General features: G+C 39.1%; 1 protein-coding gene across 1 annotated transcript; it reads right to left on the bottom strand.

The window, feature by feature from the left end:
- Positions 1 to 1,144: 1,144 nt before the first annotated feature.
- On the bottom strand, positions 1,145 to 27,265 carry LOC104155043 (disco-interacting protein 2 homolog A; the record flags this gene model as incomplete). Its single annotated transcript, XM_009708854.1, has 20 exons — positions 1,145 to 2,350; positions 3,202 to 3,325; positions 5,949 to 6,123; positions 6,807 to 6,881; positions 7,345 to 7,402; positions 9,424 to 9,485; positions 12,740 to 12,910; positions 14,099 to 14,267; positions 16,081 to 16,211; positions 16,734 to 16,843; positions 17,063 to 17,174; positions 17,492 to 17,613; positions 18,462 to 18,585; positions 20,900 to 20,980; positions 21,122 to 21,231; positions 21,769 to 21,970; positions 23,137 to 23,251; positions 25,299 to 25,426; positions 25,615 to 25,695; positions 27,125 to 27,265. Coding segments are annotated over 20 exons (2,544 nt in total), but the record flags the coding sequence as incomplete, so codon positions are not given.

Genomic DNA, 27,265 nt, shown 5'->3' with positions numbered 1-27,265 from the left:
CTCCCCTCCCCCTCCTGTCTCGCCCCTGTGCTGACCTAGCAGGGCTTTATGTCAAGACTCACCCTTGGCTTTGCTGTGTGAAATAAGCAGCACGATGCTGAGGGGAGGGATGCTACCCGCCCTCCCCCCCCACCTGTACTTCTCACCCCCAAGTTTAGAAAACTCGGTATGTGGCCGATGCCAGTTGTGAGTGGGGAGGACCCACACAGCCAGACCCCCAGAGAGCATTCCAATTTAGGTACTGAAGACGTAAGGAAATTCAGGAACATCCAGGCTTTGTGGATGTCCAGTTGCTTTATTTGTAAAGCAATTGTAATGACGTTTTGTAGAAAAAGCTCTTTAGGCATTAAACTGTCCAAAACACAGGTGAAAACTGTACTGTCGGTAAGTTTTTGATCTAACTGTAAGTTTCAACACTCAGCAAGTCAGATTTTTCAAGAGCAGTTTTGAAATGTTTAATGTGCTTTTTGATTCAGATTTACTTTACAAGGCAACTTGTCTCACTGTCATCTATCTCAATACAAAAATCTTACAACGCTTTATTTGCTAAAAAACTACAACATTAAAATTGGGGTTAGGTCGTTCTTTCCTTTTGCCAGCTGTTCTGTTATGAGGAGTGTTCCATAGTCCACTGCTAGAGGTTGCTGTACTTAAACAATAAGTTACACAAGTTCTGTACATAATTACAGTCATAGTAGAGTATGCAGCTGTATAATACATCACAGCCAAACACCATGAGGGCAAATAACTGCTATATATGAAAGCTTTTTGTTGAAGATTTTATAGTTTATTTGACCTAGTATCAAATCCTCATATCAGGAGACTGACATCCATCTTTCTTAGGCACTGATCCAGGCAGAATTGCCTTGCAGAAAAACCTGGCTCTTCTGCCAAACTCATGCATTATTAAAAAAATTTTATATAGCTCAAAGTCTTCAGCAACTCTATAAAAATAATTATTTGCTAGTCTCGTGCTTACCTTCAAATACATGAAGTATTTGAATAACTTCACGTTCTCTTTCTGAAATAGGTTCACCGCAGTATTAGATCAGGCAGAAACTTCAAAACCTTAATTAGTCAAGTGTGACTCAACCAACTGGATATTTCAGCTTGAACAAAAAAGTCTGTCTAAATACAACTCTAAAAAAAAAAAATCACTATCATAAGTTTCAGCACAGGATATTCAGGGAAAACATACTGTAAGACCATGCTTTGTAAACATTTCTATGAATCATTCAAAGACTATTGGCTTTAGAATGAATTTTCAAATACTTGGCGTTATGCAGGGCAGTAATTAACAGCTAATGCTATGAAAACAAGCAACCTTAACATGAAGTTACGACAGTAAGAGCAGTGAAGGCTCCTGCATCAAGTAGTTAAAACTGGATATTAATTTATATTTTATTATAAAGTTTATAGCATTACAGAGTCCAGCATGGCACGATCAGTAACCCTGTTACAGTTGCAGTATTTGTTTTTGCTTGGTACAAAAAAGCTGAACTGCAGCTTTTGTTGTTATAGTGAATCCGGGATTGGAATGAATTTGTTTCCTCTGAATAAGCATGAGTCAGTGATTTAAAACAAAAAGTCTGCATTTTTAAATCTCAAATATGTGCAAAATTCCTTTCAGTACAGTAGAGAATATGGTAGAGATGTGTACAACCCAGATACTGCCAATATATTGCAAACAATCACATGGAGGGTGAATTCCAAATGGTTACTCACAACTTTCAGGATTATTTCCAAAAGACCTCCTCACAGCTGGTGTTCTCTCCTCATCCCACTTTATGTCCTTTTATGCAGTGCATCAAGTACTGACATTCATAATTATTGTAAAAAAACCCAACATTGGTCCATGATAGTTCTAATAAGCTTCCTTCAGGAATTCCAGTAAACTCTCCATCCTAAAACAGCTGTAACTGTTACAACGGATTTATGAAAGCAAATGCAATCTGAGAGATGAAGGTCTGCGAATATTAGTATCTCCATTTTCCTAAGGTCTTCAAAGCTTTTTAAAACACAGAAAATGGATTCCGATGTTACTATTCGGAGAGTCCCTTGATTTTGGTGCTTTAGCCTTGATGTGATTTTCTGTTTTCACATGTTGTAGGCAACATAAATAGGATCCAACTGGTCAGCTAAAAATCCATCTCTCAAGTGCATTCGTTGTTTCTCACCACGGGAATTGATAGGAATAACACCGGGGTCCACAATGACTACAACACCTACTATGAGATAATGCTCTTCTAGAACCACATTTGTTACCAGCGCAACCAGGTCCAACGCTTCTTGTTCTGTGCCTTCCAACTCCACAACCACCACAAGCAAGTTGGTCCATGTAAACACAGCACTGTCGGCATGATACAAATATTAATGGTGAGGAAGAAATACATAGTCAAAGGAAGCTATTTGTCAAAGACAGACTCACTGGAAATAAATCTTGTAAGGATTTGAACAATATAATAAATGAAAACATGTTATGTAATAGTAATGTGAAAATAGTCATAAATCAAGAGGTATTAAAGCTCTAATTTCTTGGGATATTCTCTACCACTTGTTTTTAATTGTCTATGTACAAAATATAAGGAGGTCTTTTTCTCTTATATGTACACAATTGTGTATTTAAAAGTTCTTTGCACTTATATTTCACATTCAATGGGTGCATACTTGATATTAATGTACTTGTGTAAATCTTCAGAGATCATTAAAGGAAAGACAAAACCTCCCAAAGCTTACAAGTAAACACTACTACTTTGAGACTGAAGAGGACCTACAGGCAAATAGCATACATCACCCATTAGGACCAAATGAGAATAATGTATGTTAGAAGATAGCATTCAAGAAATCCTTGAGATACGTTTACCACATCCAAGTGTGTACATTCTGACACAGCCAGGGAAGTCAACAACACAACTTGCAAGTGCTCTGCTGCCCTGTTCATGCTCTGCTCTCCCTGTCTTTCAGACTATGAAGATCAAAGTCTGATAAAGGTGGGGTGTTTTGTGGTTTTTTTGAGCAGCAGAGGCAAAGGAAAGAGGGGTGTTGTATTTCAGTTACTCTCACTGCAGTAGTTTCTAAGCAAAGTTTTGGTGACTTCACTCTACAGCAAGCTCTCAGTCTAGCATGCTGTTCCACAGAGCTTGATTTCTGCCGCTTTAGAAGAAATAAAAGGATACAGAAAAGCAATACTGAGGCTCTTACCATTCTGCAATGCTCTTATGTGCTCTTATTACAGAGGTCTCTATATCAATGGGATGGTACCTCATTCCTCTGAGCTCCAGTGTTTCATCCAAAGAGCCTACCACATACAAGGCATCATGCCTCTCTGCAATATAGCACAGACATTTAAAACATCATCAGATCTACAGAACGAACATGGTCATTTGTATGTGCTTATTTCTGATGTTCTAAGATGTTCCTCGTGCTTCCTAGGAGAAAGAGTCTATAATATACATCAAGCTCTACCATTTGGAGAGAAGAGAATTAAGAGGTCATGTAGCGCTTCTGCCTATTGACTCCAAGCAAGTGAAACCAGACTAAAAAGTATTTCTGGGTCATCTAGTTCTGCCACTTGTCTCACGTAATGTAATCTCCGTTCATAAACTCAATCAAAATCCATTGTTAAAGCATGGTTTTGTCCCACTATTCTTACCAGAGAACTACTCTCCTTGACTGATAGGAATGCTTTTCCAATTTCTGAATTTAACTTTTTTTTTTCTTTTTAAAACCAGCTTATACCTACTTGTCCTCATGCCAGCAATATTCTGCTTGACTTCCCAAGGTCCCCACAGTTAATGCAGTGAGAAGAACTCTATCCCCTCCTCAGCCTTAGCTTTGCTGGGTTAAATAAGCAAAGCTGTCCTAGATAGACCCTTCTTGAAGGACACACTCTCCACATTGCCCTGTTCATCCTGTAACTCTGTTCAGTTCAACTTTGCATTTTTTTTGCACTTACTCTATAATTCTGCTCAATTGTGTAACTTGAGATGACAAGCATGCTGGGAAGCTGTACTGTATTTCATGCATACTTGCTATGTTAATTCACCATACACAGCCTCTCAAACAGTGATAAACTAAAGGAAAACTGACATTGTTCCACAGTGATAAAAATCTCTATGATACATGATTTTTCACAAAGCTACGAGGCACAAAAACTTGCTCTAGTAATTTGGTGCCTTGCCACCTGCAACTTCTCTTTCTTTGTGAATGTCTGCTCATAGGTTCCAATTTCTGTCAACTACCAGCTTTCTCAGGAACAGGAAGCCATTTCACTTTGAACAGTGACAGAAGGACAATTCTGTCAAAGCATCCTCGTAGAACCCTGCAGTAAGCAGCAACGTGCCCTGAAGGTCAGGTAACTACCCTAGAAAATCAGAAAGGACGAAAGCAAGGAAAGCTTAGAGCACCTTGGTTGAGTGTTCTTTTATCATGCTTTACCAGCTCTGAAGGGGAAGAAGACATGCAGTAAAAACTTCTTCAGAGAGCTGGAACCACATTACATCAGCTCCCACCAATAGCCTGAGACCACATTCCTTCAGGAACAGAGACTCAGGATGGGCTGGCCAACACGGAACTGCTCCATGTGCTAAGGAGGTTGAACGGGTGGAAAGGCCTGGTGGCAAGAGCAGACCCTCCTGTGTAATGGTGGTAGCTGTGGGATATGGATACCACACATCTCTGATGAAGACTGGTTCTTTACCAGAATTCACCTTTTGCTCTCCGACGGCACTCTTTGACTGTGGAAGAAGGAAGTCTGCATGACGCAGCTCTGGAGAAGATAGAATTGAGTGAGCTGCAGGCATTTCTCCAGCTGGAGCAAAAGCATCCACCTTTCTTGTTCTCAAGAGCCCCAGGGAGACTGAATAACACACCAGCACAGTAGATTGGAGAATGACCTTCTCTTAGAAACTCGATTCAACAGTTACATCATGGACCATTTCTGGACTGGTATCCACTGCAACAGATGGGATAGCTCCTCAACAAAAGTCTAAACCTTCAACAAACTGCTCTCCTGGCTCACCCCTCTTCCTTCACATAATGAGGACTAAAAGTAGGATGGACATGCGTGGTGTCCCCCAAACAGACACTATGTTCCAGAATTGGGAACACTGCTTTTCTGTCTTGTACCATGAGTGATTACAGGAAATGTAAAAGGTGTCTACGAGCCCCCTACAGTTCATTATCCAGTGACAGCAATGAGGGGACGCTGACACTGTCCATGTAGATACCACCATTCATTGAAGTCCAGTCACAGACAATTAGCAATATACATTTCCTAATAAGTTATAAACATTCAAACTCCTTTTCTTAGGATGTTCAGAGATTACTTTTTTTTTTAAAATGTGTGATAATCAAGAGTTATACCTACTCCATATTCTGACTCAACAGAAAAAAAGGGCAGTTTGTCTTCTATCTGCTTACATTTCTCAAGTTTAGACATCTTAGCTTAGATTGAAAAAAAATGAGATTAACAATTTATTTTCTGTACTGGAAAAATCATGGAGAAGTCACTCCTCTAGATCTTTAACTTCTGAAAGGCTGGGAAATGACTGGCATTTGTCCATGTCCTAAAACTGCTGAATGACAACTTTATTTGTATTCTCTAGATCAGCACTGAAACACTGCATCCTGTCTGTAAAGAAAGAGGTTCAGAGGAAAAGTGAGTAGAAAGGCTCTAGTGCTTCTCACAAATGTGCTCATTGTCTAAGGGGAAATAAAGGAAGATGAACATGATTTCTAATCTGTCAAAAGGGCATTATGAATTTCTCATTTTGCACAATTACCCAGTATCATTATAATCAATATGTAGAGAGTAACAATTCCTGTTACATTCAGCACTTTTCTCTCATAGAAGTCAGGACAAACTTGCAGGGCAGCTTACTCTTTGCTAGTGCAACTACCCCGAGTAGTTTCAAACACATGCTTCTGTAAATACATTTTTCTCTCACCTCCACTAGCGTCAGTAAGTTCTGTTCTGCGCAGAAAACCAAGGTACCCAGTCCGAGCCCATATGGTCTGAGTGTCTCCAAAACTCAAGCGAGCAGTAAAGTGATCAGCGTGCAGTGCTTCTTCTCCATACACTGTGTAGTAACCAGTAGCATTGTGCGGACTACTCACCCATATCTAGGGGATAAAAACCAAAAAACCCAAAAGGGAATCATTCCCATATAAACATAGGTTATTTTGCCAGACCCAGGCAGCACCATTGATTGATTTAAAAGATCTGTTCCATGACAATTTTGTCGCTCCTGAAATACCAGGAGTAGTTTTATTAAAATAATTCATTAACTTCTGCCTCACAAAAAATGACTAGGAAAGAGGAGTAAAAAGGAGTTTTATATACATGTAATAGGGGATGGTAAAGAGGAAAAATGAACTAGGCATTTGGCTTACAGGAAAGGAACCCCTGTTAACCTGCAATCTTTTATTAGTTGGGGATCTTAGTATACACAAATCCAGATGTATATAAAACAAAGATTAAACCAAACAGCAAATTACCTCATTACTACTGTCCACTGATAGGAGTACATAAGATATGCACTGCCTCTTCTAGATACCAATCAGACACAGACTAGTCAACTGATATCACCTGGTACTGGCATGCAGTAGTTTGGCAGAGGAGGCAGGAAACCATGCAGACATACATACAAGTATGTCAACAGTTCCAGCTCTCTGTGGAATTCATTCACTTGCCACAGTAAGGTGATCATGGCCATCCCACTAAGAGACAAGCATTTATCTAACATGATTTATCTATATATTAAATCACTGCTGACAAGCAAAGTACAACAGCATCAAAGCTTTACCTCTCCTAAATGCGAATCTCCCAGAGGTCCCTTGGTTTCTGTGTGTGCTATGATGACCTTCACCCCTGGAAGAATCTTGAATAAGAAGCAAATGGAAGTTACGAGAACTTGAATTCATCAAAAGAAAAGTTAATAATGCAGAGCAGCAGAAGTCAGTCTGTGCAGTTCTTCCCTTTCTACTCCCCTCTGCACCATAGATATCAACTATCTCTTCCTACCAAGTTCTTTAATCATTTAAACACTAAGCAGCTATTTTGCAGCTTTAGAATTGAAGTTTGTTTCACACCTGAAAAATGCCTTCCACATGAAGGCCTCCGATTTTTTTTTTCCCCAGTTGTAGCAAGGTATCATAATGCTTCACTTCATGCACCTGGCTTCATTTTAACTAGCTGTTCATGTTATGCTCTCTCTAGTGCCTCTCCTAGATATACGGTGATTAGTGAAGCTCATTGCACAGATTCTGTACTGAGATCCAGCTGAAGCAGCTCACCACCCAGGTAAGGGTCATGAGGAGGAACGATCGCTCTCAATCTCTCACCTTCCCAGACTCCATAAGCGGCAGACTGTGTGGAGAACCTCTCTCTACCAAACGCACCCTAAGAAAATAAAAGAATACAGTTGTACAAGGATTTATGAATTTAAAGAGAAGTTAAATAGATGTGTTTCAGTATATCCAGTGTTATCCTATCCTTAGCTGCACTGACCAAACTGTTATGATGCCAGGTAATTATGCTCAGTTATTCACAATGCTGTAAGACAGTTAAGAGTTTCTAGCTGTCTTCAAGACTTCCATATTAGAGTTCTCATAGGCCATGTTTCTTTTAAAACAGAAACTCAGCTCTCTGGAGAGATGAGTAACTTTTTCCAGCAGAGCTCTAAGGTTGCATTTCCACCAGCATTTTGAATTCACCTTCTTTGTTGGACTCTCCTGGACTTCTGCTTGCCACAGTGAACCATGGCAGAGCATCAGTAGAAATTAGAAAAAGAGAAAAGCAAGCAGCCTAAATGGAATTAAGTGACACTATGCAGCCCATTAGTAGAATAAGTTACGAAGATAGCACATTTGCAGAAGGAACAACAATTGAGTGCAGTAGGAGAAGCGTACAGGAGAAGAGGCTCCTATACATTATGTCGTATTGCACTATCCCTACACCCATAGGCTAGAAATGGCTAACACAGCAGCAGGTTTGAGGCTCTGCCAACCTTGTTTTTAACAGGAATAGAATCATAGAATCATTATGGTTGGAAGAGACCTCAAAGATCATTAAGTCCAACCTGACGCCACCATGCTCACTAAACCATGTCTTGAAGCACCACATCTAAACATTTTTTGAACACCTCCAGGGACGATGACTCCACCACCTCCCTGAGGAGCCCGTTCCAATGCTTAACAACTCTAACAGTTGTTATGTACTGTGCAAGTCATACTGATATAATAATTAAGGAGAAAATGACTGTAGTTTACATTGATCTGTTCAGATGCCAAATTGGGATCATGCAAATGGTGGTGAAAAGCTTGTCTTCTAACAACTAAGATTTAAGCTTGCAAAAATTAGAGATAAGTAGTCACAAAAGCTGTGAGTTAACATAAGCCGCTAATTTAACATTATCAATTCAAAAAAAAAGCAAATGCACCAAGTCTTGATATTATTTCTTAAACTAAGTACAAACAAATACATATATGCATGTACCATACTAAAATTACAGTCTCAACTTGGTGCTGCTGACACTTCTATTAACTGAGTTTAACTGAGAGGCATGTTAATATGAAAATTATGACTACAGAATTAAGTCTGATAGAACGATGTATCCTTGAAGTTTCCAGATAACATGTGTACACATATGTGTGTGTGTTTTGATATGATGTAATGCAGGCTTGATATCAACTTATTGGATCTGGGAAGGCTGATGGAATTGAGTTGGTTTGGTCTGAAGAGGGGGGATGTGAGAAAAAAAAGACTAAGGGAGACTCTAACTGTACTTTTTCCACTACCTAAAGGACTGTTAAAGAGAAGATGGAGCCAGATTTTTGAGTTGCACACCATAAGGAAAAGAGGCCAGGGACATAATATGCAAGATGGGAAATGCCAGTAAGAAAAACTTCCCCAGAGCGTGGTGTCAGTCTCAACACATACATGCAGAGAGGAGGATGTCCGTTCTTGGAGATTTTCTGTACTGAACTGGTCCTGGCCCTCAGTAACCTGAAAAAGCCTTGAAGCTGGTCCTGCTTTGAGCAGGAGGTTGAATGAGGGACATCCAGAAATCCTGCCCACCCTGTTTCTGTGATTCTGTGACTAACTAGCCAGTTGGCAAAGTCACCTTTTGTTAACAGTATGGTTAGGTAAGAAACAGCTACTGAATCTAGATTATACAGGAATGATGAATAGACAGCAAGTTAGGCGAAGGTCTAGAAAGGAACAGCAGAACAAGTGATGGAGGAGGAGATGTTGGACCACTTCCAGCACACCACCATCATTCTCTAGGGTGGGGTTCCTTGTATACAGTGATGAGGGATTAGCTGCTGCCAAGAGTATTTCAACAAACCAATGCAATGCAACGAGGCTGAACTTTCTCCTCTACGGTCATTAAACAGTTAATGCTTTAACATCATCTGTACCTGTCATGTCGAAGTGCTCTCATATCTACATAGACTGTTGTTGGATCTGGTCCTGCTGTCCCCTAAGAGTAAGAATGAAGAAACATATTCAACAAAAGTCAGAAAATCCTGCTTTCATTCTGACAGCCACATAAATTCACAAATTCCTCTCCCTTTTTTACTGATACTTATAAAGTACTGCCCTAATCTATGAGAAACATAGTATGATTACCCCCCCTTTCTAGAGTGACTGCCGTAAAGCTATGATGTTTTATGGAATCAGTAAATGAATGCACAAGTGAAGTATGTATTTATACAGGTAAGCCTAAGTTTTTAACATTTTTTAATTTGAAACTTAAGTTTTAAAAATTTTATTTTGGCAAGCACCTCCTCTAAAGACTACATAGCAAGTGCAAAGCATGTAAGCTTAAACCTATGTGGGCCTAATCCCTTTCCCAAAGCTCGACTGTTCTGCTTTATAACAGTTTTGTCAACTTTGAAGAAAATATCCCTAAGATTTCACTAAAACATAACTCTAGCCAACCCATATCTTTTCAAGGCTTCTACCAGTAACAGCCTAGGCAGAAGGAGAGCTCTGTTGCAGTCAGAGGATAAACCTTCTGACCAACGCTGGTGAGAGGCTTCCCACTTCCCAATGTGGGAACAGGTGACCTTCCCCCCGCCCCCCCCACTAGGATTTAATCTCAAAACAACTAGAAACTACTGTGAAATGGATATTTAAGCTAAAAAAAATAGGCAAAGTTTCAGTGACTATTCCCCCCCATAGCAGAGTTTCTCATTTTAGAAATCCTTAACATGAGGCCACTTTGCCATCAGCTCAAGATTGCAGTGCTAGAGAACAGCAATAATGTCTTTATAATGACATTCCTTTGTACTTCCGTAGCACCACTGAGGCTCAGTGACACTGACAGCCACACCAGATTAACGGTATGATCTTTATCTTTACGAATATACCATTCAGTAATTATAATCATTGCAATAACCCCTTTTCTGGCTTGTTTCAGAAAGAAGTTTTGTACTTCAGCTACAAGTGCTCTTTGTGAGTAAAACTGAACTTTTGGAAAAAAAAAAATAATCTCGCTTGATCAGTTTCAAATGAAAACTCTCTCAAATGGCATACATTCATTACAGTGTAATACTGCTGAACTAGATTGACTTTAGGACATTACAAGCACACATGCATCACTATACCTGTTCAGCCAGCTTGCCCAGCCTGTTTGGCTGACAGCAGGACCACAAACAGAAGTAACAGAGGCCATCAAAGTGTGTGAAACAGAGAGAAGAGGGGGAAAAAAGAAAATACAAACAAAGAGGCACTGGAAACATAAGATACACACAGTAAGACAGAAAACAAAACTCATAGTGTTTTAGAGTGAAAAGAAAATTTCCATTTCAGATTACTTAAGAGCTTGGCACTTTTAAGCGGTTCATTGGGAAACATGCAAGTCCCAGTTAATAAACAAGAAGGGGTTTAAGGCAGATCATACGTAGTGCCTGTTGCCTTGTCATAAATCTCTCCTCCATCTGTAAGTACCTCAAAGCTGCTTGCAGCTTCAGAAACACTTTCTCAGTAAACCAGTCCAGTAAGCTTGGAAGACATTATGTATTTATTTGCATGCTAACTTGTATCAAATACCCATTCAGTTTGGCTATTCATCTATACTAATTTAAATTCAATGATTTAAAAAAGTCAAATACTTTGGAAGAATGGGGGAAAGGGGTTAAAAAAAACCCAACACTAAAAAAAGGCTCAAGAATAGAGAACACAGATGAAAAAGGTATAAAATTAAGGAGAAGCTTAACTGCCCAGCAGCCCTACACTCTTCACAGTTTTCTTGGAGTACTTTTCACATTGCCATTTAACATTCTGCAGAAAAACAACAGTTTTTTCCCCCCTTTGTGCAGTCTGAACAGCAAATATCCAAAACTGGCTTTTAAAATTCTTATTTAGACAGGCAATTCAGAAAGTTGTTCTTTCACACTTGGCACCTAAAATGTTTTATTCAGTGAATTTAAAATCTTAATGTACAGTCATCTTAATTTCATCTATATCCTTCCTATTTTTCCATCTACTGATTCATAAAATTGCTCTGGCCGCATTTCTTTATAACCATTTATCTAGGGGTTGTTAAAAACATTTTAACCTTTAATATGTGTGAAAGAAACTATAGAAACTAAAGACAAAATTATAGATGGCAACATATTTAAGAAGATCTCTTCTTACACCTCTCTTACAGAGAATCTAGAACATTAAAATATATTCTGAGAGGAAAAAAGGCCTTCCTTCATCTAGTGGGAATCAGAAAGAAGAGGTTTTGCAGAAGCACAGTAGGAATCTTCAGAGACTCATTTTTTATTGTGTAATTCATACCAATAAAATTGGAAATAAAATTCACAATTCCACACATACTTAATACATGTGCCATCTATGAAACCCCCACATACTGCTGCATCTGAAACTTGAGCAGTTTATCTATTAATTCAAGTATCATCCAAAACCCAGGTGCTTTGCCATTTTCTAGACCATACTTAGTACCTGATTTTCAGGTATATTGTGGAATACTGTTTTTTTTCCTCTCCTAACTAGAGAAGAAACATTTCATTAAGAAAAGTTACATTTAATCTGGTTAAATTACACATACGAGATCATCATCAACTGCATAGTAAACTATCAAAGACAGGGCTGGACCACAGCATGTCATTATCTCCGGTCTGTGAAGTAGGGCTGTGTACTTTATGGGCATATTCCCCTCCTCGAAGCTTCCAATTTTATACCTTTAACTGAAAGAAAAGTCCAACTCTCGCATGAGGTGAGACAAACATATTTGCATGTTGATAATACCCATTTGAGGTCTTTAAAAGCAAAAAAAAAAATCCTGCCAACCATGTCAATTTACCTGGGTCTTATTTGAGGAACTCTGCCTTCCATTTAATTCCACATATACACAAGCTATTTTTCAAACAGACAAAATCTGAATCACATGAAAGATGAAATAGCACTGCTTGAAATGTTAAATATGTTTATTATCAGGAAGCTGTGCATTTAATTTAATATGGCTCCTGCACAGTAGGAAGGAAGTAAGTTTCTTAATACTGATCCTCTGTATTAGAAAGGCAAATCAATTGATCAATTAGTACAGAAAAGTGCAATTATCATCATCCACACCTTCAGGGCTTATTTAATTTGATGATGAAGCAAGCAAGCAAGCAATGGAGCTCTAGTTCATTAGAGAAAAAAATAGTTACATACAGCTGCACATGATTTCCTATAAAGTTCCCAGAGATTCTGTAAAAGGAATAAGCAGTTTAATCTCACCTGTAAACAAATTGCTATGTTGACCCTGCATCCGAATGTCGTGCTCACTGCACGAGCAGAAAGGCCCAGGTCTTTGAATAGCTTAGAGAAAGACTGTGTTAATGTAATCCTTGGTCTCTCCTCTGCAACCACCATGCATGTTCGCACGCAGGACAGGTTAACTCCTTTCATCTGATAGGTTGGGTGAAGCAAACAAAACCATTTTAAATTTGAAGTCAACAATTCTAGAAATAAGCCATTTTAATTTGCAGAACAGATGGACTTTAAAAACACTAAAATAACCACTACAATAACTGACATGAACTGGTTAAACAACCCCTCCATCCACCCAGGGCAACCTTCTACAATTGTGCCAAGCAGCTTTGTGGCAGGGTTTGATGCACAAGATGCAAACTACTTGCATCGTGTAGCTGCAAGACAGCCACTCATCATTTTGAGCTGAAAAAAACCCACGAAATATCATTGTGTCACAGGGTTGAGCTCACAAGAGACTCGCTTGCTCCCAGTGCCGCCCAGTTCAGATACAAGCAGTGCATTCGAGACATTACTAGCTCTCATCAGTGTGAATGTGAACCTGTAGCAAGCGGCTGTGGGCCAGGATTCCCTTCAGTGAGGTCCAGGAGAAGAGAGGGACAGAGTTTTTTGTCTATGCTGAGAATAAGCACAATGTCATTGCTTTCTCATGCACAACAAGCTACCAGACATTCCCAGTGGAAGTCCTGAGCAGCTCAGTTACTACGGCCATGGGAACTCTCCTACCATTGAGACAGAGGCACCTCTTCCAGGCAATTAAGTTTCAGTTATGAGATTTCCCTCAAAAATAAACAGATCTATTAGTGGGTATTTGCTGCTGTTAGCAAGATTACATCCATTTTAGAACTCAATCTTTCTGGTGTCAAGCAATGTGAAAGCAGGTGAGACTTGCCAAGTTTTGGGGGGCTTTTTGTTTTGGTTTATTGGGGGAGGGGTTTTTTGGTTTTGAGGTTTGGTGGGGCTTTGGGTTTTTTCTTTTTTGGTGTGGGTTTTATCTGTTTGTTTGTTTGGGATTTTTTTTTGGTCTCTGACAAGAAAAAGTTGATAGGCTTGCTAACGTGTTTTGCCCAAAAGCTCAGAAATACCCAGCAGCACAGAGATGGCACAAATAAGTAAAGTTGAAAACATAAGATTTCTTTTTTTCCCCCACCAGAAACATCAGAGCTGAAACTTCCAGCAATCTCAACATTTCCCAAAAAAGCAAGTCATAATGAAAGGCTTTCACAGAAACATTTATAGGCCCATGTTCTGCAAGATAAAACAAAATATTTTTAGAAAGATACATGTATTTATATGTCAGTGTGTTGGAAAGTTAAGTCCACTCACCCGGAGTATATCAGTCTGTGTTCCAAGCCCTTTGGTGCACATCTCCATCACGGAGTAAGAGCAGAATGTGACGCGCACTTTATATTGACTTACAGCAGACAACCACAGAGACACATTGCTCTCCAGTTCCAGAGGAGGGACTAGAATAGACTGATGACCTGAATATACACTAGGGAGAGGAAGAAAAAGACACGTGAAAATTTCAAGCCAGCATAAAAAACCCAAAAAGTTACATAAAGTCAAAATGAAGCAAATACAGGAAAACTGAGAGTTTGGTATCTATTTGAACTTCAGCTTATCTTCTCCACAGACAGCAACTATCTCTTAGTTACCTAAGAACTATGGGTTTGAATTAAGTCACGACTTTTAAAGGTGAGTGTATTTGTTCTGCAGTAAATTGCGTTGAACTACAGGCAAATACTCAATGCCTTGAACAGACAGAACTTCTGACAGTAAAACGTTAACATTTGAGACATCATTGCAACTAAGGATTACAATTGGTAACTGAGCTTATTTTTGTGAGTCATTCTAGAGAAAATACATCTTTTGCTTTGAGTCAAATGAGTCTTTAACTCATTGCACCATTCAAGTGCAACAAGTGCAACTCAATTCATTGCACCAATGGTGCAACTCATTGCACCATTCAAGTTTTTAGTGCAATTTTCTAGCCTTTGCTGTAGATGTCTCAGTATTTAAACAGTGTTTATGTGAAATATTTTAACTTGGCTACCAGTTAACATGAGTGGACAGAAAGTCAAATTCAGAATCACATCACCTTTTAATTTTTTTTTTTTAAAAAAATTATATACTCATTTTACTCATTTCAAGATGGTAAACATCATGATCATACAGTCTTTTAAATTACCAAATGTTTTTTAGAACAGTTAGTATCAACAAAATCTGTGACACCCTCTGTAAAACCAGGCTTAGATAAACCAATGCATCTTGAAAAAAATAAACAGCATCTCTAATTGCTTTCAACAGGTAGCTTGACACGCTTGTCCTTTCTCCTGGCTAGAGTTGATGTGTTTTTGTAGTAGGTGATGAGGAAGCTTTTTTATTTTCTTTTTAAACATTCTAAAATAGAAAAAAATGATTCTATAATAAAACAAAGTTGTAACTCAGATTAAACACAGCAGACCTTTATATTAACTCATGTATAGAAAGCATGACACACGTAGTTCTCTTCCCTAAAAATATTTTTAAAAATCCACTTAGATTTTAATTCTTCTATCACTGAGGTTTATTCTCCCTCCACTCTGCCTCACTTTATTGATGATATAAAATCATCACATGCTACCAAAGTTAAATTTTTGCTTTCCTTCAGTACACTTCCTTTCCAGTTGGGGAAATTAGAGAGGGAAAGAACAGGTTAAACTACACTAAACATAATTTTATCTGTTTACAAAATAATCTTTCATGTTCAATTTCTGCATTTTTAAAAATGAAATATCTAAAATACTATTAGATGTTTGGATTAGTTAAAGCATATGGAATGTTTTAAAAGGCAAAAAAGAAAAAACTTTTGCAGCTTTGCAAGCTTTGCAGCTTTGTGGCATTATAGTAGTTATCTGATTGAATCAGTTCAGGTCTCATTCATTTTAAGAAACATTTCATTGCTTCCTTTAGCAGTATTTCTCAGTGCAGACCAATCTTGCAGTCAACACTTTAAGGGTCTTGTAAAAAGATCTCAAAAGACTTTAAAGGGATTTTTTTAAACAATGTGAAATAGACAGTGATGTCCTTTTTTTCTTGGATTTGGTATCTCATTAATTCCACCTGCAAAACCCAAGTTACTCAAGCAACTAACTTAAATGCATTTTGTTACCACAAAAGGTATTTTATGATACCTATAAAAACCTATATATTAACCTATAAAAAGTTTAATTTGGGTTTCTCTGACAGTTTCATCCATGGCTGTTACCTTAGATTCTAGAGAAGGCTGGGAACACATGAGAAAGCCTGCAACTCAAACGACATACCTGCACAAGCACCAGAGTGCAAATCCCAAGCCACAGTAAGGGTCAAGGCAGATAGCAATCTGACGTGAAGGGTACAGCTCACACTGTAGCTTTATAGAGCGACATAAGGCACTTGTAGCTGCATGTGACATCTGTAAGAGGAAAACAGGCGCTCTCAGGGACTTTTTTGGAGAAAAAAAAAGGTATCACATGTAATAACTGATAGAAACGTTTATTGTAGAAGATGTGGCAACACAGAGTGGTTTGAATTTTTGTTTTTTTAAGCACCTTTAAAACAGGAAAGGGATACGATACCAGTATTTCACAGGTGCTTTTCATGCTAGTGGCAAATGACACCTGGCATGACATTGAATGATACCAAATGATGTCTGACATGTCTATGATAAACGGCAAAAGAAAACATTCATGAACTTTACAACAAACACTCTCCATTTAGTCCCCTTGGTGATTGCTCACATAGAGCCAGTGAGACTGAATGCTTCCAGAAAGTGCATCAAGAAATTCTGATGTCATGCAAATTTAAAAATAAGCTTTCTGAACACTAGAATGATCCACTTACATTTTTGTATTGCTTCCCTGGCAGGAGGAATGAATGCGGAATATGTCTATATAAAAGGAAACAAAGTATAATAATCTCTCTCTTGTTACTCTACCTTTACTCCTGCCAATATACCAGTAGTAGACACACTGAAGTCCAAGTATGCCAACATATCTGCAGATGTAGGCCTGAAAATACTAGCCAGCTTCTTTTTAGGCATATCATCTATTTAAAATATATAAAAAGAGAAGAGTACCTTATTATTTCGGAAAAAGAGCACAGGACAAAAATGTTATATTTACAATATTAACACCAGATACTTTCTATAGTTTCTGGACAGCTATTTCGATGCAATGCATTCAATTAGGCAGTTATGATATAACAAAATAAATAAATCAGTCTTTAAACTATTTACATTTTGGTTAGTGGGCAAACATTCTGTACCTGTATCCAAAATAGTGGGCCATGTTTTAATATCTACAGCTGTTGCAGCTTCCTTGGACTTCAGCAGTTTCATTATCACTTGTGTGGTCAGTATACACGCAGACTTACTGACCTGTAAAAGACACAGCATTAAAAATATTTATAAAACTGGTGAATGAACGCTCAAGTGATTTCATATCCATCCAGATGAGATAACCAGTAAGCTGAATAGATGAAGAAAAACATTGGAAACAAAGCAAAATAAATCACAACAATAGAAAGAGCATTTTAAATGAGTTTCTGAAAAAAGTATTTATTGACTTAGCCACAGGATACTGATTTCTTTTTTCCTAGCTTACTTTACATTGACTGTGGCAAAGCGATTTATCAGGCTACATCAACGATCCCACACCCACCAAAAGCATTAGGAGAGGAATGTCTTATACATACCTCTACAATCATTTTGACAGTGGGCAGAGTGGTAGCAAGATTCTGTGGATGAGGTGGGCGAACGGTGATAGGTATACAGCCAGCATACAAGCAGCCATAGAAAGTTGCTATCAAGTCTACTCCTGTAAAGGATATTTATGAAATTAAAGCCATTTTTACCAGAACAGAAGGATAAACTCTTTCACCAAAATCAAAATACACACTGATTTATTTTATTAAGATGTAAGGATTTGTCACAGAGGTCTCTTCAAATCAATAGGCTGTTCTTGGCCATGCCCAATTCTATAAGGTTAAAATATTTTGCATTTGAGAGTTAGCAAAAATTATTCAAGCCCTACAAACTTTAAATTTGCAGAGATATATTTTCATGGACAAGTAGTATAAAATAACAAAAAGAACAAAACAAGGTATTGTAGGTTATGAAGATGATGACTCAGATTCCTTTCAAAAGCAGGCATTTGTTTTTCACAATTATCACTGTGAAATATGCAGTCATCCTACTTTTACGAGGTAATACTTTTTTCCTGAGGTACACTTGTAAATACACACTAGTAATGTAAGTTTGGGGTTCAGATTTCACTTCTAGAGACATTCAGGAAAGAAAGAGTGTTCATACACTGACAGCCCTAATCTAGCTTTCAATGGATGCATATGCCATTCTTTTTTCCAGTCTTATTCCATTCTCAGAGGCTGAAAAATTGAGAATCTTTCACATGGTTTAAATCAAACGACTCTTGCATAATGGCCCAGACATCTACAGCAGTGAGATGAAATGTTTGGTAAATGTAGTTTGCCACTTAGGAGAAGTGACTTAATAATAAAATGACAAAAGCCAAGTATTTTCCTTGAAATACTAAGTCACTGCCCTATACCACTATATTAAATGGATGTTTGAATGCTTTATCTTGGCAAGAGCTGTTTATTTCCTTATGATGTCTGACTTCGATTTTTGCTGTTTGTATTGCCTTACCTGGAGGATAAACCAGGGCCACATGATCACCAACATTCAGTCGTCCTTTCTCCATCAATGCGACTGCCACTCTCTCCGCTCTCTTGTGCAACTGTATGCATGATGCAGTGCTAGCTACAGTGCCCTGCACGGAAGAGAAGCAACATCAGAAAACGTGTTTCAGTTTCAAACTATTCTCCACAAAGTACATGCTGCATATTTCATTGTCCTTATTTTAACAATATAGCAAACACTTTTAAAGACTCCATCTCAGTGTTTCGCAAACCATACTGCTGGTACCATGAACATTTAGAATGCTGAAGAATTTTATACGTCTTATTTTGAACATCAGACAGTGAAGTAGCTTCTAAATGTCTTTGGTACCACAAAAAGAGTATCTTACAAATATTTGAAATTTCACAGTCCAAGGGAGGAAACACAGTAATAGTAGTAACGCAATTGTTTTAGTGGCAAGTGAAGCACTGCATCAGCTTTACCCTACCATGCACAGCCAAACTTCTAGATGCTTTTGCAATCAACAGTCTTAAAAGTGCAAAGGGAACTCTGCTGATGCCTTTTAAAGGGTCAGAGAGGCAACCTGAGCTGTGGTTGGTGTGCACTGTCACTTCTGCTTCAGTGCATCTACAGAAAGCTTATTTCCCACAACTATGCATCTGGGAAATCTTCACATGGAAGCAGCTGTTATCTTTGGATTGCTCAGGCAGTTGCAAAATCACAGGAATTCCAAAAAGCTTAGTCCAGTTTTTGAAGTGAAGACAGAAAACATCCTTTTGCTATCCGGTCTAGGATGCGATGCCTCAACCTTAAGCCTGTGAGGTTGGGATGTATCCGTTTTTCCAAGACTACAATCCGGTTCAAGAAAAACCCGTGGGACAACCACCTCAGAGGGAAACAGTCAGGGACTGAATCAAGCCTCCCGCTACACAGATAAGGATTATCACAGCAAATGTCTGCTACACAACTGTTTGGTTTCAAGTCCAAGATAACCTGCCACATGTAATCCTCAGCCCAATTGCACAGCCCTCTGATCCAGCGCCTAGTTTGATGCAGGATGGCACTGGCACTCTGCTCAGTTTTACCAAGGAAACTGTTGTTAAAGCCTGGGAGCTAAAGTCATGCAAAGTAAGAACAGTAAATATGGTGTATTGTTGATACAGAAACAGTAGCTCAAGGACTTGGGTGAAAAATATTGACATGAAAAGGTGTAAAACAAAAGAGTTTCTCATAGAAAGCTGTGAACACGGTACCGTTTAGCATTATAGCTTATTAGTCGCCAGCTATTTAAGACTTGTGTTCACCAACAGATAATTTCGTTGTGCCTAAGATTTGTGTTTCCTTTTTGCAGAGTCTCCTTGTGAAGGATAAAAGTTTCCTGAACAAGACCCAGAAAGGGGCTTCTTCATACTAGAAAGCTTCCCTCAAAAGCCTCTTTACTCTGGGAGAAGAATAAACCAATTCTGTGGCTTTTAACAATAACCATATTGAAGCAGTTTCTTCTGCTAAAGCAGAGTCTCATGAGAAAAAGTCAGAACTTTGAACCACATCCTAAACCATTCTGCCTGTCTGAATGAGATGCCCAAAGGCAAATCCGTCACTTTCCAAGGACTGCTGCTCCAAAATATTTGAGTTTTCTGAAATACGCACCACAGCAGTGCTCCTCAAGGCCAGGGAGGTTGAAATACTGAGGAACATACAGAAGTGCACGTTTTTTCATAGCCCTTTTCAAAGTGTTGGATGCACAGGGCACGTGAATGCTCCAAAACTACTGACAGTCACATGCAGAGCAGAGTGGCTATGAGCAAAAATGATGTATTTACTGAGAAACACAACTGTTGCTTTGACGGATGTCAAAAGGGCTCAGACAGCCCTTGAATAAAATAAGTATAGAGAGCCTGTAAGTACATAGAGCCTGTACTCTAAAAGCATTTACTTGTTCATGTTTGAGTGACTGTAAGTGCCATCCTTTTTGGGGGCAGAGCCTAGCGGAGGACAAGGCATCAGTGTCTCCTGAAGGGTATACAGTGCTCCTGGAAAAATATGAGTCCAAAGCTGTCCCAAGGGTTCTCTACTTAGGTCTAGATCTTCTAATTAAAAAATCCTCCAGCTCTGACTTCCAGTTACCCTTGTGCTCAGGGATGAAGACAGAACTGTGGCTTCCAGTAATATGGCAAAAGTTGCGTTCCAGCAGGAAATGCAATTACTGCAATGTTTTAAGCTAGCCAGAATGTATACTGAAATTTCAGAGATGTGGAATAAAAAATTTAGAATAAAATCCCAGATGTGGAAACATTATGCTGCTTGCTAACTACCAATTTTTGTCTGCTTCATCAAAATAACCTGAAGCATTTTAGGAAAAGATTTCTAGCTGGAATTTTCTTAGAATCCAAACAATCTTTTGCTGATCTCAGTCTCCAAGTATGACCTGAAGTGCATCTCACCTTGGAATTCAACAAAAGGAAGAGGGGATGATCTGGAGTTGTTTGAGCTCGCCACTGAAGAACATCTGCTAAATACAGGAACTGAAAGAGAAACAAAAGGAGCCACTCAGATTCGCTCAAAATGCACCATACGCTTAGTTTCAGCAGAATACCATAACTGCTCTTCTCTCATTTTGAATAAGCCAATTAAAATATTTAATAATACCAGGACACCAATGTTACCTTTCTTGCCTGGTCGTTATCCTCCAACTGGGTAACATCTCTCCCTGAGGCTTGTGCAATCCTCTTTCCAGCAACAAGGTTTCCTACTATCATTGAAGCAGGACCAACATCTGCATTTTGAAAAAACAGTGCAAAATGAGGAAAAATAATGTAAGGAACATGTAATAATCTATAATTCAGACTGCAGATTACTATAAATGCTGTATATAACATAGATCTGAAATGATGAAAAGCTAAAACCAAGGATCACATTGCACAGGAAAAGAGAGAAAAGGATAGTACGGTACACTAAAAATCAGTCTATTACTGATTTAGCAAATTAAGGTCTATCTGTATTTCAGTTTTATTATGTGAGTTACTGACCTTTGCAAGATGGCCAGTACAGGAAGAATTTATAACGTAGGTACAGAAGCATGAAATGGGTATGTGCTGTATGTCCTTGCGTTTACCTGGGATTCAGGGCAGACCATAATGTCCTTGCTGAGCTCTGGGCTGCTCTGACAGCACCAATAGCTCTGCCAAGTTAGGCAGCCTAAAGCCATCCAAGATGCACAGTTCTGAGTTGTCACATTGCCTCCAGATCGTACTCCATGCATACCCTCAGATACAGACTCATAGAACTAAGGAACACACTCTGGTTTACTCACCTGGTTGTTTCTGTCGAGGCTTAGGCAGGTTAGTAACACAGGTATGTGGACACATCAAGACATTACAAGGGTGCAGAGAACCCTCTAAAAAGCGCTGCTTGGTTTCTGAAACATGAATTCCCCCGAGCGGAGCCTTTGGCAACGTGTTGGCTGGCACCAAGGCAAGACAGTAGACGCCCACTTGGTGAATGCTATCAATTGCCTTGACAGAAAAAGAAAAAAAAATACATTCCACATTATCAACTGGGATGTAGCTAGATCAAGAATTTGAATTCAAGTCATTTAGTAACATTAAAATTTTTACTTGCACCACAATTTGCAAATAAAGGGTCCAATTCTGCACTCACTGAACTCATAGAAGTTGTGCCATGACTTCAATGGGAGCAGGAGCAGACCCAGGACTTTGCTTGTGCACTCTATCAAGGGGATGCCACCTGCACATCAGGGATTAGGAAAGTCTTTTAAAAGTGGGCAAAAAGTGCAGAGATTTTAAAAAGCCAAAATTATATCATAGCAAATTTAGCACATATGGCACAATCACAAAAGCGCAGTAGAACATAAAACCACAAAAATAGGGAGGGAAACATCTTGCTGCCTAGAACTTAAGTGTCTATTTTAGCTATGACACTTCTAAAAAGGGAAATAAAAATATTTTCTCCCATGAAAAATGCCTTTCTATTACCAGATATTCCCTCCAAAAAGATTACAAAGCTGAAATTAGACAGAAACCATTATTACACAACTGTCTTAGTCTTAAGAGGAATCTTCCCTTAAATTGTTCTCTCTAGCCTTCCCTTCAGTTGTCCCTTCACCAGAGTCTTCCTCCATAATTGCTCTCTCACTTTTTACCTCCTTAGAATGGATTGATTAATTCCAAAATCCTCAACTGCAAATCTACCAGAATTGTCCTCCCTCCTGCCCCCTCCCCCGAAACACAATAAAGTAATCAAGGGAAAAAGTTTTTAATGCTTGCTGTTGTAGATCTAGAATAAGGATGTCAGTGACATAAAAAGATTTCAGGGTCAGTTTTGATACTTGGCACTAAGCATACCCTTAAACATTTTCAGACTTAACTCTCCCAGCCAGTATGAAATCAGCAGAGAGATGTAGAATTAAAACAAAAACTATCATCCTTAGGACTTGAAGAATACTAGTATTATGAAGTTAAAAAACATTCTGAAAGAAAGTCTTACTTTGTACAAAATTCTCTTAACTATCAACCCTGAAATACATTCCCAAGACAGCTTATTAAAACTCTCTGTAGTTACACTGATAGGCTTTTTCTTATGGAAAAAAAGATGCTCTGATATTCTCATTTCATACATCAGCCTTATTCACCTGGAAAGAGAGAAAGGACAGACTGACTACCTGTAGAACCCTGCTCATCCACTGAAAACTATCCTCCTCTGACGCATCAGGGCGCTGCTCTGCCACAAGCACTATTCGATCATCATGCAAAACGGTCACAGAAAACACTGCTATCCTAAAATGCAAAGGACAGAAGAATGAAAGGATGCAACATATGATGAAAGTAGCATGGTTTATTATAATGTGGAAATGACTGCAACCTTTAATGGTACTGTTTCAACACACACAAGCATTATTCATGCCAGATCATCACAAATTCACAGACAAATTTAGAACAAGTATAGGTTCGTTATTGTCATTTATTTCTGTTGGGGGTCAAGGGAATTTGCAGTCACCAATGTAGCACATGTTTAACACAGGCAGGCTCCATACATGCAGGGGCTGTGCAAACCTTGCCTATATAACTCCATCATGCACATTAAACTTGTTGCGCCTACATACTATGTCCCTTCTGAAAAACAACTATGCCAAATTACTAACTAGCATGTCTATCAATGCTTGCACTGAAAAATAGTTACTCCTATTTGTGAATTAAATTAGTTTTAAGCTTGCATCTTCTAGGATAAAATATTAATAATGCCTCAACCAGGTATGTGGCATTATTTTTATGGTACATGAGTTGCACAATTAATGCAAAAATGAGGAAAACTCAACTTTCATAGAGTCATAGAATGGTTTGGGTTGGAAGGGACCTTTGAAGGTCATCTAGTCCAACCCCTCTGCAATAAGCAGGGACATCTTCAAATAGATCAGGTTGCTCAGAGCCCCGTCCAACCTGACCTTGAATATTTCCAGGGATGGGGCATCTACCACCTCTCTGGGTAACTTCTGCCACTGTTTCACCACCCTCAGCATAAAAAATTTCTTCCTTATATCTAGTTTAAACCTACTTTCTTTTAGTTTAAAACCACTCCTTGTCCTATTGCTACAGGCCCTGTTTAAAAAGCCTGTCCCCATCTTTCTTATAAGCCCCCTTTAGGTATTGAAAGGCCATAATAAGGTCTCCTCAGAGCCTTCTCTTCTCCAGGCTGAACAACCCCAGCTCTCTCAGCCTGTCTTCATAGGAGAGGTGCTCCAGCCCTCTGATCATCTTCATGGCCTCCTCTGGACTTGCTCCAACAGGTCCTTATCTTTCCTGTGCTGAGGGACTCTAGACCTGGATGCAATACTGCAGGTTGGGTCTCAGCAGAGCGGAAGAGAGGGGGAGAACCCCCTCCCTTGACCTGCTGGCCATGCTTCTTTTGATGTAGCCCAGGATACGGTTGGCTTTCTGGGCTGCAAGCGCACATTGTTGGCTTACGTCTAGCTTTTCATCTACCAGTACCTCCAAATCCTTCTCAGCAGGGGTGCTCTCAATCCCTTCATCCCCCAGCCTGTACTGACACTGGAGGTTGCCCTGACCCACGTGCAGGGTCTCACACTTGGCCTTGTTGAACCTCATGAGGTTCACATGGGCCCACTTCTCAAGCTTGTCCAGGTCCCTCTGAATGGCATCCCTTCCCCTCAGGTGTGTCAACCACACAACTCAGCTTGGTGCTGTCTGCAAACTCACTGAGGTTCCACTTGATCCCACTGTGTCATTGATGACAATACTAAACAGTACTGGTCCCAATATGGACCCCCGAGGGGCACCACTCAACACTGATCTCCATCCAGACATTAAGCTGTTGACCACTGAAGAGCAATAATGTTGGTGATACAACACATACTATTTTTGAAGGTCCTTCAGCAGCCTCAATGCTCCTAGTTTGCTCTTTAGAACATGCTGCAAAGTTTTTCCCTAGGCCTCTCTGCATGAAAGGTTCAGGTGGACAAAGGGGAGTTGTGTTTTACATTTGGTGTACAAGCTTTATTTGACTGTCTCAAGAGAAGCTTTCAAAGAAGTTTTAAACAGACACTTAAAGATCTATGTTTATACTATGTGAAAGTAATTTTAAATCTATTATGCATGAAGCAGTGTGTCATATTTGTCTTCCAAGCTAGCAGGCACAGTCAAGTTATGTGGCATATCACAATGTAGTGCCACCTTTCCTACAAAATACACATGTAAAAATTCACATGCAGAGCTCCTGTGTACACTATGTTACTTGTCATTTATGGGTGAAAAAGAAAAAAGAGTAACAAAGTCCAGTTGGCAGTGGTAAAGTTTTTAATATACTCACCTTCCCCGATAGACAAACTTCATGGGTTCGACTGCCAACGCGGTGGCTACCACATCATCTGCATTGTGCCTGCGGCCACTAACTGTCATCAGGCCATCCAATTTTCCTACCACAAACACCAAATAGTCCTGAAAAGACGACAGGATTAGAAAAACTTCCAGACTCCCAGCAATACATGCCTGACTAAAGCCAACAATATTCTCGAGATCTGTATGAGGTCACTGCCCTGACAGAGAATTCTGCTGAATTCGAGGGGCATCACTTAGTGTTGGGAGTCAGGACAAAGCAGGGCCCCAGACGGCTCATTCACACTTACAGGACCCACAAAGCCAAGCAATCCTGTTCTTGTAAAGGGTTGGTCTGAGACAGGCACGCCGGCTGCTGTCACTGGAATGGCCTGAAAGAACACATAAGGATTCAGACACTCACAGTACTAATAAGTAAAGTTAAAATGCTTTCTGCCTCTGTTTTATTGCAGCTCTACCTATGCTTAGCTGAAAAATTAACTGATTACAATAGTTACTATCATGCCAAGTACAAACAACAGTTTTTTGAATAATGAAGAACACACCAATGCTTAACTCTGCCTTCTTTCTTTTCTTTTTCTCAGTTACTTAGCCTTCATAACAAGTTCACACTGCTTTTTAAATCAGGTTTTATAGTATGCAGTCATATAGCACTTAATCAGAAAGACTTTCTGTTGCTACTATGAACATCCCCAATGAGATATGTACCCAGGCATATCGCTTCAACTGCGACAAACGCTATGCTATCAGAACTTTGAGAAAGTTAAGTTTGCTACAATTATGGGACTGCCTACAATGGAGAACCAGAGCAAAAGCATTAAGCTCATCAGCAAGTTCCTCTCGTCTGGCTCAGGTGGTTTCCTTGCCTTCCCCTCACCCCACAACTCTTCCATTACATCAGGTTTCTCACTGGCTTTCTCACTATCTAAGGACAGTGCTGAAAGCTAAGCTGTTCAAAGTGCTGAGGCTTGGCAAGCCAAGAGAAAGAGCTTTTTTTTTGAAAGAGAAGACTATGCTCAGGATTTCTTTCATCTCTCTGGTAGAACTCCATGCTTCATCCAAGTCTTCAAAGTGCTGCCCAGTGTAACACTACTGTGTGTGCAACACTCAAAGGACTTTCACTCCTTTCTTGCCAGAAAAGGGAAAACATGAAATTGGAGTACCAACATGAGGAAGAATTTGGGCAGAAAGATTGCTTTTGCTTTACTTTGACAAACTACAAGGCTTATGACTGTTACGCTATCATCCTTATTGCCTCTTCTTCCATATACCTAGGAACATAATTTCATATATCCAACAGCAAACCGTTTTAAGTGTTCTAAGCATTACAGCAAATCAACACTAAAGCACATTTTGAAAAGCACATACTGTTTGCAATACACAAAGGAAGCTTTCCTAAATAACTTATTATATCTTAACAAATGCATTTTGATTGTACGAAGAAGCTTGCAAATATCAGACCATCTTGTAACTTTATGGCCCAAGCTGTGCACCAACAAACTTGACATCTTCAGATAACTTTACAGAAGACTGCTGTGTTAATATGGAATTAAGATGAATTTAAATGCTAACATAGGCACAACACTGGATTGCAGAATATAGAGGCAGCTGATTGACTGCTGATAGTACTTTGTATTTTTCATTATAAGAGACAGAATTTCACATTCTGATATAGAATGAAGCAAAGCGTATTCGGTTGGGGTTTTTTCTAATAAAATAAAAAAGGATGTTTAAGGAACAAGTTTATTTGCAAGAAGAAATACAATAATGAAACTTTACATTACAAAGAGAAATACAAACCTCGAACACATTCTTGGTGATTCCAAGGAGGCCGAAATAAGCCATCCCAGTTGCACCTGAATTCACACATATTTCTCCAACCTCATCGGCTTTACACAGGTAAGGAGTCCCATCCACCTTCACAACACACACATTTGCTAA

Source organism: Cariama cristata, unplaced genomic scaffold, assembly GCF_000690535.1.
Source record: "Cariama cristata isolate BGI_N322 unplaced genomic scaffold, ASM69053v1 scaffold5751, whole genome shotgun sequence".
Taxonomy (NCBI): Eukaryota; Metazoa; Chordata; class Aves; order Cariamiformes; family Cariamidae; genus Cariama; species Cariama cristata.
This window is presented reverse-complemented; position numbering and strand designations above follow the sequence as displayed.